The 13,941-nt window shown below is 32.5% G+C and overlaps 1 protein-coding gene across 1 annotated transcript; it reads left to right on the forward strand.

Moving 5' to 3' along the window:
• Nucleotides 1–12,503: 12,503 nt before the first annotated feature.
• On the forward strand, nt 12,504–13,454 carry LOC131614499 (uncharacterized). The gene has a single exon (XM_058886071.1). It carries the CDS (start codon nt 12,504–12,506, stop codon nt 13,452–13,454), a length of 951 nt encoding a protein of 316 aa, XP_058742054.1.
• The last annotated feature ends 487 nt before the right edge of the window (nt 13,455–13,941 follow it).

Here is a 13,941-nt window from a genome sequence, read left to right on the forward strand (position 1 = left end):
AAAACTTTTTCAAGATGAGTTCTATAACCCAACAATGATTTTGCAAATGGCTGATCTCATGAATAAAACTTAATTCTCCAAGAGTATCACACTCTTGAAAATAATAACAGTGACACGACCCCAGTACAACTCTTTCCTTAGAAGCAATTTTCACTCACAAGACACTAAAACTTTGTGAAAAGAAAATATTTAGAGAGAGAAAAGAGAGATAAATTGTGAAGAATTAGGAAAATATCAAATTTTGGTTTGAAATAAAATGAGGAGAAGTCTCCTTTATAAAGAAAAAAATTTGAACCAAAATGGAAACAATCCATGGACCTTTTAAATGACCAAATGATTAGGTACTTGCAATAATCGATTATTTGAGCCCAAAAAGGAAAGTTTTGAGATATAGCTGTTACCAATTAGTAATAGATTGTCATAATCAATTATATAATCAATTATAATCCATATAATCGTTTAAGCTATGAATCTAATCGATTGGACATTTCAAAGTTTTCTCCCAATCAAGCTGACAGTCTCCTAAGCAATTGGTTAAGCCTTAAAAATATTTTTAGGTGTTTTGTGAGGTAAAGATAGGCTTCAAAAAAGTTTTAAATGTGTGTCTGATTTTTCTTAGTATATTATGATTTACTCTCCAACTTTCACGAGGCTCTAGTCATTTAGACATACACGATCACACGAGCTTTTATACTTCTTCTCTTTCACAACTCTGGAGCTTTCAAGTTCCTTTCTCAGATATACCGATCTTATAAGCATTTCATTAGAACCTTGAATCTTTTATAGGATGAGACTTGAGATATATTCAAGTTAATCACCATCATTAGAGAGTTGTAAAGATGTCACCACGGACTTTAATATCCATCAACATCGGCGCCATCAAAACACTAGGAAGGTTCAGCAAGATCATTGGCTTTATACTTGAAATCACATAGTTCCACAAATTATTGAACTTCTTTAATTGAGGTCCAGCTCCTCATGTCCATTATAACTTTGACACTTGTTCGAGTTGGATTCAGTTACTCATCCGATTAACATAAATCCTAAAATTTCCCCTACTTACACTCCTAAAAAAAACTTGGTTGGGTTGAGGCGCATGTTATATCTCCTAACTCACTCCATAATATCTTTAAGATCGTCACAGTGGTTCTTGTCTTCAGAAGTTTTGACCACCATGTCATCAGTGTACACTTCTAAATTACGACTAATCTGGTATGCAAAGACAATGCCCATCTGCCTTTGGTATGTGATTTCGGTGTTTTTGAGACCCAACGACATTACTTCATATTAATAGTTGCAGTTATTTGTCATGAATGTCGTTTTGCATGCATCGCTAGAATTCATCTTGATCTGGTTGTACTCCAAATACACATCCATGAAATTAAGTATTTTCTAACTTGTGGATCCTTCAATCGACTTGTCTATGTTTGGTAATGAGTGCTTAAAATCCATTATTTGGGATTTTTATTTGACTCATTGCTGAGTCAATGAAGCCTATTTACTAAATACCAAACCGACCTCGTGGCCAGGAGAGGTCGCCCCTTCTTTCACACTAATGGGTCCAACTGGTCCTACTTAAGGTCGACCTGAGCTCACCCTTCCCTTTTTAAGTGTTCTCTAAAATTCTGGTGAGCTTTATGTCTAGAGGGTCGAAGTTGACTGACGTTGAGTGGACTTATGTTATTATAAATATATTGTACACAATTCCTCAAATACGAGGTGTGTCAGGACAAATTATTTAAAATAAGAAATTTTGACAATATATAAGGTTGAAGTTGAGTGACGTTGAATGAACTTATGTTATTATAAATATATTGATATACAATTCGTCAACTACAAAATGTGTCAGGACGAATTACTTTAAATAAGAAACCTTGACGATACATAATCTTCCAAACGCAAAACTTGTAAAAGCGAGTACTTAAGTGAGAAGATACAACCTTACTTTACAACATTACTGGAATTCCAACCTTAAAAACAAGACATTAAATATCAATTGAATTTCCAACCTTAATTTACAACATTACCGGAATTTAACCGTTGTATATCTTGATAGTGACAATACTATTTAATTAATTTTTCACGTATAAAAAAATGAATTGAAATTTTGAATATTTCACGATCTCTAAACCCATCTAAACCCAGAATAATTGCTTTCACATTGACATTTAACATAATAAGAAATGTATTTCTTGTGTCAACCACACATCCAAGCTTGCCAAGATAACCATTCAAACAAGCAATACGTTTTGATTGCTGAATCATTAATGTGATAGAGATTGCTCAACACCATATACATGTCAACAAAAGACCCACATATTTTAAAATAAAATGGAAATTAAAAAACAACCATTCCTCTCACATTAAATGATGTTTAGTTAAGGATATTTATTTTTCAAATTATTTATACAATATACTAAAGATAAAATGTGTTTCATCACCTAAAATATTTTTATCAATATTTAAACAATATTTTGAAAGACAAATAATACAAGATATACAAGAAACATTTTTTATCATGATAAAAATTCATATTTGTGAAATTTAATGTGATTTTATTTTCTATTTGAATACATTTATTGTGAATGACTCTACTACTACTTTTCAAGGAATAGGTTAGGTAGATGAATTAATTGTACAAGTTTTTCGTGGAATGCGGGAGTCGATTTCGTTTTGTTTTGTTTGGTCCAACATTAAATCATTGTGTGAAATCTTCACACACACCTTAACTTGTCAATCCCCACAATACGCCACAATCTAACACTAAGGTGTGCCTCTCATAGGTTCCCCATCACTTTCATTAAAATGTACATTTCAAACTTTAGGTTTGATTTACCAAAAGAATGTGAGTTAAAAAAAAAATCCTTTAGGTGTGGAACTTTTTTATTTACTAAATTTTTGGATGAATATATGTCTTATTGCAATAGTTAGTTTTATACGCCATCCATAATAAAATATCAAAAAAATAAAGGAAAGTGGTCAAATATTATCATAATTTATAACAAATATGGTCTACCGCAGAATAAATAAGGTTAAATTTACAAATGAATATTATAATTTTTAAATTAGACATCGAGAAATTTTCGAATACAACAAATTTAGATTGTTGAAAGTGAAGATATAAATAATCTTAACTCAACAAACGAGTGAAGAATCATTGAAGGGTGAAACATTGATATCTACACGCCTAACACAAGTAAAGAAAATCGAAATGGTGGATAAGGCCAAATGTAATATTAGCTTGTATCTCAAAAATAAAGTTCAAAGGGAAGTCATAAAAAAAAAGACTGTGACTGGGATGTGAGCCAAATTTGAAATATTATATATGATTAAGTCTTTGATTCACATATTTTGCAAGAAGAAGAAGAAAAAAAAGGAGAATATTAATAATAATAAGGTATACACCATGTTATAACTCTTTTGTAGTTTTTACCATCTTTTCATTCTTTTACCTCTTTTATAATATTGCAAAATCCAAGGTATCACAACACTCTTCTAGAAGGAAGGTTGCTATTTCAAATTCTAAGTACTCACTAGAATTGGATGAAAATGCAGTATTACATACTCAAAGTGAGAATGGATGAAAGGTTAAAGATGACTACCATGAGCATGCTTCTGGTTTGATGGTGACTGACAATTCTTAGGTGATTTTGAAACTCAAATCAGTATGAGATTAAGGTGAAACTTTGTTTGTGTAACTTGTTTGTGGGTATGCATAGATGTGAGGTTGAAGATGAAGATAAATCTTTGTATGTTTATGGTTTCATCAAATTGAAATGATGCATGTATGAGGTATTTATATGTGTACAAGTTGGAGGCAAGAGGAAAACTAGAGGTTTAGAAAAGAATGCAAAATTTCACACATGTGTTGACATATGTAAGTCATGTGCTGACTCATTTTGACACATGTGTTGACACATGTATGCCATGAGTCGACTCATAGCAGTAAATTTTCTGCTATGTGTCGACCTAAAGAGCCTTATGAGTCAACTTATGCAAACAAAAGCTACAAGCTTTAAAAATCAAGTACATGTGTTGACTCATAAGTCGTATGTGTCGACTCATAGAAGAAAAATTTCTTGCGACACATGCTAACAGAAACTATAATATGTGTTGACACATGTAAACAGAGCCTACATGCTTTAATAATGATCCACACGTAAATAGGTCAAATAATAGAACTAATAAGGAAAATCTCTTCTTATACTCACACCAATACTAGAAAGCTTTCATGTATGCCCAATTTATTAGATGCAATTATGAATGGGCAATTAAAAAATAATTGAGAAACTTAACCTCTAATTCTTTGAAGGGAAAAGTAACCCGTATCTAAGAAAATAGGCATTGATACATAAGGAGGCCACATACATTAAATTGGCTACAAATCTGCATGTCCACTTATAGGGAGAGTAACTTGCCAAACTGACTATGCTCCCACATCCTCCCACATCCCAGTATGTAAGGTCCAATCTTTCCTCTGCGATGTATAATGAATGTATTCTCAACTTATATGGGGAATTCTAGATTTGGAGACAATGTGTTCTTCGCCATCTCTTTTTTATTGTTCAAAGACAAAAAAATGATGATCATAAGCCATACACAATGATCGTTCCTCAAACCTGTTAGACGAAGACAACTTATCTAGACGGGGGTGAATAAATCCCCAATTAAAAATACTTGGTGAAAATACAGTTTTAAAAATGTTTTAACTATGGACAGCAGAAAACGCCAGGATCAAGTCGTCCAATTCAAACTGTTATCGAAAAACTCAGATATACTTTAAAACCACTAAGTATTGCAATGAAAAGTAATTGAATCAATATATCTCAACAATCAATACAATAGGTTTGAATTTAAACACGTAAGTAATCTATTTCCAATGAAATGATTAAACAAAAATTGAGTGAAGCAATTTATTGAACACTTATTGTGCAGTCAATTTTGATTAGAATTTTCTTAAGGTTTTGTTGATTTGAAATCCAATTTCAAAAATTTCACATGTGTTGACACATGTAAGTCACGTTCTGACTCATTTTGACCAATGTGTCGACACATGTATGTCATGCAAACACAAGCTACATGCTTTAAAAAGCAAGTACATGTGTCGACTCATAGAAAAAAAATTCTTCTAAATGTCAACACATGCAAATAGAAACTACAGTATGTGTTGACACATGCAAACAGAGCCTACAAGCTTTAATAATTATCCATATGTGTCGACTCATATCACGTATGTGTCGACAAATATGCCTGTTTTTAACATAAAACATGATTTTTGAGGCACAAAACCTTTTCTAAATGCATTTTAAGTTCCCTAATACTAAGATGCACATTAAGACTCAGATGATACCGTCCAATATACAGAAACGCTAAAATATTATAGTTTTGACATCATGAGAAACATCTAATAGAAATGTGCACTCACATAAGATTAAACGAAATGATTCAGTGTCTTCCGCTATCCATAGTTAAAATATTTTAAAACATATTAGTATAATGTCAAAACATATGTGAAATCTGCTATGGTTTTGCAGAAACTTTTGTTTTAAAATTAAATAAAAAATCAAATAAAAAAATATTCTTAAAATATTATTTGGTTCAGTGATTGTTGGATATCATATCATAACGATGGTCTTAGCTAAGAGATCATTTATTACTTAGTGTAAACAAAAGCTTATAATATTGTATGACAAATTGAACTCTAGAAGCCACAAACAATATGTTTAAATTGACCATAAATTTTGTTAAATTATATAATCATTCCAATTTCATTATCAAACCAAACAAAAACTTGGTTATTGCTATATTTAAATAAAGGTTGTGTCACGCATGCCAAAAGAAAAAGGAATTTCTCATTCCCCACGCAGCAGTATGTCGCAACAAAAAAAGAAGATAGTGTGATAACGGTTATATTAATAAAGGTAAGAAAAATTGATTGGGTCATGATGACGAAACGCTAAAGTTTGACTCCATTGACTAAATCAAGGTACCATTAGTTACTATGTAAACAAAAAACTCACCAATAATACATATACCATAATACCAAACAAAAAAGAGTCAAAGCTTTTACATTCAAAATTTTGAAATAAAGTTCAAAATGGAAAATAATAACGGTAATAGGACTACAAAAGATTCAACCTTCAACCAACTAGTACTATTCAATCTATGCCCACAAGAAAAGAGTTTGTTTCCTCAAAATAATGAATATTCACTTGGATTCAATGAACAAAAGAGATATTTTTCTTCCAATGCAGTGGTAATTGGAGGCGGTTCCATTGCCACATGCATGCCTTGTTTCATCGCGTTGGTTGTTTAGGGTGGAGCTTTTTCATATTTTCACTTGAATAATGATGGAAGGGTAAATTTGATGTAATTTGAATTCACTTCTCTTAGGTATGTTTGGTTATAGAGAGAAAGTAAAAAGAGAGAAGTGAGAGATGGTAAGAAAAAAAGAAAAGAATGAGAAATATGGTAAATTTAAGATATTATTTGATATAAGAAAAAGAAAAGAGAAATAGAAGAGAGATAAATGAAAAGAGAAATATGGTAAATTCTCTCTCTTTTTACTTGTTTGGTTGAATAGAAAGTGAAATGAGAAAAATACTACTATTGTTTTTATAAAAACAAAAATACTCTTAGGTAGAAGTGTAATACATAATTGTTTTACTTTTGTTAATTTAGTTAATTAATTGTTTTACTTTAATAGAATTTAATTAATAAATTAATTTTTAATTATATTTTTAAAATATAAATTTTTGTTATAAACTATAAATAAAAGAGAATGTACGATGAACTATAAAAATAACAATAAATACTAGGTATTTAATGGGTATTATTTTTTGGCAAATATATATGTAAAATAGAAAAGTAAGTAGTCATTTTTCTTGTCTTTCTTCGCACACATAAAAGGTTTAATTGCAATTTTAGTTTCTCTTTTATTTTAAAATCACTATTTTAGTTTTCTTTTTAAGTTTTCTGTGCAATTTTCGTCTTTCTATTTTGCTTTTTTCTGCCAAATTAATCCCTATTTTTGTCTCTTTTTCAACAGAAAATTTCAAAGAGGATCAAAATTGTGGTTTTAAAAATAGGGGGACCAAAATCGAAAAAAAGATAAAATAGAAAGACCAAAATTATAATTAAGCCTAAAAAAAATAAAAAAGTATGCGTGTCTCATTGCTTTTCACTCTCTCTTTCATAATTCTTTGCATACCAAGCAGAAGAAATGTGACATTTCTCAGCAACCTCTCTCGTCTCTAACTCTCTCTTTACTTAATCACCCAAAACAAACAAAGCCTTAAAGAATGTCAAAGAGAAGAATAAGTATCTCGATCTTGAATTTCTCTCTTTAAGAAGATTAAATATTTGTGGATAGTTGTAGAACTTAAAAATTATAATTTTCTATGTGCAACAATGTGTGTTAATAAAACCTTTAAAATGTGAGTATAATTATTGTATTTATAGAGATTGTTATTATTGGATCAAAACGGAGGAATTATACTCACATTTAGGCAAATAAAAGACATAAAGTTAATTGGGGTATACATAGCATAATTGAGTTGTCTGCTAATTATGGTGAGTAAACAAACGTAACTAAAAGTGTATAAAAGATTAACTAAGTGTGATCTGGGATTTGGGGAGTCTACTACATGCTTAACTTGGTGTGCATATGTTTTTCAAGAAGAGATCAACATGCTTCCTCTAACGACGCATTCAATGTTGGTGTTAAAGTATGATAAGTTTGTTTGCTTACACTCTTTTCTTTTGTTTTTTTTCTCTTCTTTGTTAGAGGTTTTTGGGTCAATCACGTCTAGGTGGTCGTGGTTTTCCTCCATAATCATTTGGTGCGTCCTAGACATATCTTCTCAAGTGGTCCTCATGGATGATACGCTCTGTCTATTTATTCAATTGATGACGGTCATTTGTATTCTGGCCTTTAACATTATGGCATTTGTGTAACACCCTAAAGCCTAATAATAATTTATAACATATTTTGGAAAATATTCAGATTAAATATGGGTGTCACATTGACAAAACATTCAACTTTTATTTCAAAGGCGGAACTTTTAAGACTCAAAATATAACATAGTCATTCATTAAAAAAATCATAACGCATAACAAAGTATTTCCTACCCGATGTTACAATATTAGAGCATAATCCAAAATAATACTTATAGCTGACAAAGGTTCGATGAAAACATAAACATCAACAAAATAAAATGAAGAGGCCAACTATGTCATCCTCCACAAACGACTAAGGCTCATCTACCTAAGTATCTGCATCACATGCTTAAAGACAACATATAGAATAAACAAAGGGTGAGAATACATTCACATATATTAATGGTGCATAAAACAACAAGGATAACACATATCAAACATATTCAGTTAACACAGATGTACAATATACAAAGTCATTATGCAACGTGTATTGATGACACTCTATTACATATATTTCATTGAAGAATCAAATAAAAATTAGTCCAAGAGGAGCAAATATGAAGTATAATGGACAAAGAATGATGCACAAATCACTAAGTATGAAGAAATAGGGACTTAGTGTAAAGCTGGCTGAAAAGGGAGCAAAAGAACAAAGTTTCTGGAATAATCACACAGGCCATCGCGCGATGTCGCGTGCGTGATATAGTTGTGCAAGTAAGCAGCATCACGGGCGATGGACCCTTTTTATGGGCTTTTTCTAACATTTCTGATTGATTCAGACTACTTTAAAATGGGATGTTTGGTATCTTTTCAAGGGTTCTGCGAATTTTAGCTGAAAGTGACAAAAAAGTGTATCGGGGAGTGCAATTTCGAGAGCATTGAAAGTTATTGGAGGCCATTTATTCAAGGGTTTCCTCATGCAATCTTCATCTTATCACTTGGTATTTTTTTTGTATCAATATGAGTAGCTAAACACTTATAGGTTAGGTTTTGTTTGATGAACTTATTTTGAACCCGTTGGAGCATATGTTCAATTTGTCAATGCATGAATATTTGGAGATATATTTTTATTTAATTTCCTATTGTTTGTAATGATTTTTATTTGAGATACTCTGTTAATATGATTATGGCCGCATAGGGATTACTAACCATTAGTCTATGAGCTGGAACTAGGGAAATTATTGTACGTATGATGGTTGAATAGGGATATGAGACCTCTAGAAGTGGCTTAACGTCCTGTTGCATCGCCTAATTTCACTTACGTCGGTTGAATAGGGATAGGAGACCTCTAGTAGAAATTAGTGAGCTATACACTAATAGATTGTGTATATTGGTTTTGTTGATTTGTCGTGAGAATATAATGAATTTATCATTCATGTAGTGCATTAAACATCAACAGGGGAGAAATAAGGAATTTTATGCAAAACCGGACCGCTTTCACATTATTTTCATAACTTTTAAATTTTCATAATCAAGCTTGAAAATCCCCCCAATTGTTACTTTTTGAACTTGCACAATTATTGTTTTGTTAAATAACAATCCTTGTGGATACGATCTTATTTTACACTTTCGAGAAGTCATCAAGTTGTTGACGTTGTTGTCGGGGAATGTTGATAATTTAAACAATGCAACACAACATTTTCGTTTAGTTTTTATTTTTTTAATTTCAATTTTTATTTATTTTATTGTCACACACGACTACTAAGGTATTTTGCTTGTGTATGTGCAGTTCAGGACCGGAGTTGATACCGTTTGACCCAGAAATTGAAAAAACCACACGGGAAAATCGGAAAGCTGTTAGAAAAGCCATACGAGCACATGATACTTTACTGGAGGAAAATTTACTTTTTATTCGGATAGTGAATTAGACGAAGAAACGATCATGGCACCCATGGGAGACTTCTGCAAGCGAACTGATGCAGACCAAATTTCTAGGGGTTTTGTATCCCGCTAACTTTGATATTAAGAATTATGTGCTTTCAAGTTCAAGGGACAACCTTTTTGATGGAAGTGCAATTCGAGATTCGTGGGAGCATCTTGCTCGCTTCTGCGAAATAACTTCAATGTGCATACCTATTGATGTTACGGAAGATCGGGTGAAGTTGAACCACAATATCAACATAACTCAACAATTTTCCTCTTCATGAGGCACTCAGCACAAAACTCAGTATAACAATTCACTTATGTAATTATTCAACAATGCTCATAAACAGAGTCAAAACAACATCACACAACCATCAACATTCAACAAAGCGTACTCATAATTAAACCTAAGTCACAATTAACTCTATCACTTTTTATTCAAAATTTAAAGTCACATGGCCTACTCTAATTTTAACTCATTTAACCCTTAACAACTCTAAACAAATTAAACTCGGTTCTAAACATATCAAATAACTTAAATTCAACTCATTTAATTCTCCAACCCAACTCTTAAAATATCCACATCTTATTTCACACAAATATATCATCAAAATATTGGGCTATTGTCCTAAAACATTAATATCTTAACAGTTTCAAAATCATGTTTCCAACTAGTCATACATCATATTTGAATAATCATTTGAAATATCAAACGGAGTGAGAATCAAGCAAATGAACATGTTTCGGAAAGCTTAGAGAAACTACGACTTTTATTTTAGGATTTAAGATTCTATTCGGTATAGTTTAATCAAATAATAAGGACTGGTACAAACATCAAATAGAATGTTTGCTACTAGCCATACCTCGGGTTCAAACAATTCTTTATAATACCAAACAGAGTCAAAATGAAGCAAATAAATGTGTTTTGGAAAGCTTAAAATTTATACGATCAAACTATAATTTTTATTTTTGGACCTAAAGTCCTAATTGGTACAATTTAATCGAATAGTGGAAATTTGTACTAACACCGGGAAGAATGTTTTGTTAGACTTGTAACTAGTATTTCTCCTCCTGAACTTAATGAAATGAGATACTTATCAAGTCTAATATGTAGTAAAGTTTACTTTTAAAGGACTTACGAAAATCAAATTATGTGTAAAACAAGACAACCAACGCAAGACTGAAATTTGACTACGGTTCTGGTATAAAAAAAGACCATTTTTATTGTTGTAGTGGTCCTAGACCCAATTTCTCCACTTCAAAATAAAGATTACTGCGTTAGCTTTTTAACACAACTGACCACACCTCAAACGAACTTACGAAACTCAATTTACGCGTGAAATAAGGCGGTCAATCCCTTTTTGTGTGTACCTGCAACTTTATGTGTTTTTCTCTCTATTGAACACATTTCAAACTCGCCTATTTGAGATAGGTTAGACTTCGACTATCATTTTTACGAGTTTTTTTTATAAGTTAGAATTTATCTAACAATATATTAATCATTAAATTACAAATTACTAATACCATTTATAAAGAATATATTATCAACCATAGTTATGGGTTATAAGCTACCAAGAACTTATTACTACCTATAAATTATACTTTACCAAAAATAACCTAAATGTATTGTTGTCAAATAACTTATAATTTAGCAGAGTCAAGATCCTCTCCATTTCTTAAAAGAAATGGAGAACTCCATTACTAAAGTTTTCATGATATAAAAGTTAAATTATATAAACACATGTCACATTTTTCAAAAACATTAATGCATTATGCATCAAAACTTTAGTAATGGAGCTCTCCATTTATTTTGAGAAATGGAGAGGATCTTAACTCAATTTAGCATGACAAATACTCCCTCCGTTTTTTATTATAAGTCGTTTTGGCATTTTCACACATATTAAGAAAAATAATAATTGTTGTATGAAATAGAGAAATTATAAAAGATTTTACTAAATTGTCTTTCATTAATTGTATGAGAAAGACAAATTAAAATAATCTAAAGAAAGAGAATAATAACTGCTTAAAGATATAATAGAAAAAATACTATTAATGATTTATTGAAATCGTAAAACGACTTATAATAAAACACAAATTTTTTCTCCAAAACGATTTATAGTAAAAAACGGAGGGAGTACTATCTTTTAATCTCTTTGTTGCACTTTTATCTTCACACTTAGATTTGATTTTTTTGTTTTGTTTTGGTAAAACTTTTTTATCAAATCCTAAACGGCTAAATCGCTAATGAACCGATGTGTATTTTCCTTGAAGTAAAAAACGGATTAATGTACCTCTAGCATAATGCAGACGGAAGATAGATAATTACCTAAAATAAAATGACAAAAATCTAGCTGCTCATTGTATGATTCATTGTGTTCCAAATCCAATCTTCCATTTACCTTTCCTTATCTGTCATGTTTCCAAACCTGTTTTGTTTCTCCATCCTTTTTCCAGAACCCAACTTAACTTTGACCTCATCTTCACTCTCTCTCCTCATTTTCTCTCTCTCTCTCTCTCTCTAAATTTATTACAGATTCCACCCTTACATTACTATTAGTACCAACCAACACTCACTTCCAACAAACTCTCTCTCTTAGAAAATTTAGTAACAAGACAAAGCAACCCATCAGATCTCTTCTCTCATGCTGCTGCTACTCAACAAACACACGAAACGGCGTCGTATGTAACACACCATCCATCAAATGAGGTGTAAGAAACATATCACAGACTTCACCAGCACCGTCGGCGTCTGCTCCACCTGTCTAAGAGAACGCCTCGTACTCTTAATTCAAGCCCAGGCCCAAGCCCAAACCCAAGCCCAATTAACTAGAGCCACCTCACGCGCTTCCGATGAACCTTCTAGAAACTCCGAAACCAATCCTCCACCACCGCTAGTATTTCCGCGCTCCGTTTCGCCTTATGTCTCTCGCCGGAAATCGGATTACACACCAGCGTGGAGCGGTCATGGTGACCGCCGGGAAAGACTGTTTTACAGTACTCCACAGCTTGGTCCGACGTTTTACGGAGGCTGCACTGTGAATTCCAACGCGAGGTCGTTAAAGAAGCGTTTGAGTAAGTTTTGGATTTTCTCGAATATGTTTAAATCCAGATCGGAGAATTTCGAATCTGATCCGTCCTGTGAACGTTCATCATCAGCGTCGCCGTCGTGGTTCTCTTCGATTTTACCTCCTCGCCGGAAGAATAAGAATAAGATTAAGAACCAGACTCCGATGACGACGGAGGAATTTTCCGTTGGAGCAAGGAGGCGATACCGTCAGTCGGATCGTGGGATGTCACCAGTGAGAACAGAGGAATTCACTGATGAATGCGATCAGTGTCCGTCTGGTAGTGGTTACTCATCGGAATCATCTCCGTGGTGGAAGAAAACGCCGTCGTCAAATATTCCTTCGTCGCGGCGTTCACGCCTTGGACACGGGAAGAGCGCGTCAGGTTCAGGTATTTTTTGCATGAGTCCTCTGGTTCGGGCGAGTCCGAATCGGAGATGGAACAGCAAAGGATTACCGCCGGAGATGGCTGCGGCGACGGACGTTAGGAATACGGCGGTGAAGCCACACCTCTCCGCAGCGGCGTCGTTTTGTGCGAATCGTTCCAGAAAACTTGCAGATTTTGGAAGAGTCAGTCATAACCGTTGATTTCGTTGACTTTTCTTCGAGACCACGGTGATTTGATTTTTCATTTTATTTTATTTTTTATTTTTATTGCGGCAGTTGTGCACATTTTCTTCTCAGAAAGTACAACATGGAGAATTTTAATTATTTTTTCGTGATTTTGAATTCTATTATTTGTATAGAGTGTTGGAATTTTTTTTTTCAATAACAAAGTTTTTCAAAAAAATTACGCATATAACCAAAATTTTAAAGTAATTACATAAATGACCATTTTTTCACTTTTTTAACACATTGCCGCCACTTGCTTTGGCGAATTGCAAATTGGGGCGGTTTAAAACCCCCGCTAAACGTTTTTATAAAGGTAAATCGCCACTTGCATTGGCGACTACATTAAAAATTTTAATTTTCTTAAACTTTGCGGTGGTTTTGAACCCCCGCAGTTTACAATAAAACTTAAAATTTAAGTGTAGTCGCCAATGCAAGTGGCGACTTACCTTAATAAAAATATTTT

This window comes from Vicia villosa, linkage group LG6, assembly GCF_029867415.1.
Source record: "Vicia villosa cultivar HV-30 ecotype Madison, WI linkage group LG6, Vvil1.0, whole genome shotgun sequence".
Lineage (NCBI taxonomy): Eukaryota > Viridiplantae > Streptophyta > Magnoliopsida > Fabales > Fabaceae > Vicia > Vicia villosa.

Coding starts and splice junctions, on each gene's coding strand:
- LOC131614499 (XM_058886071.1), top strand. CDS start 12,504: ATGAGGTGTAAGAAACATATCACAGACTTCACCAGCACCGTCGGCGTC.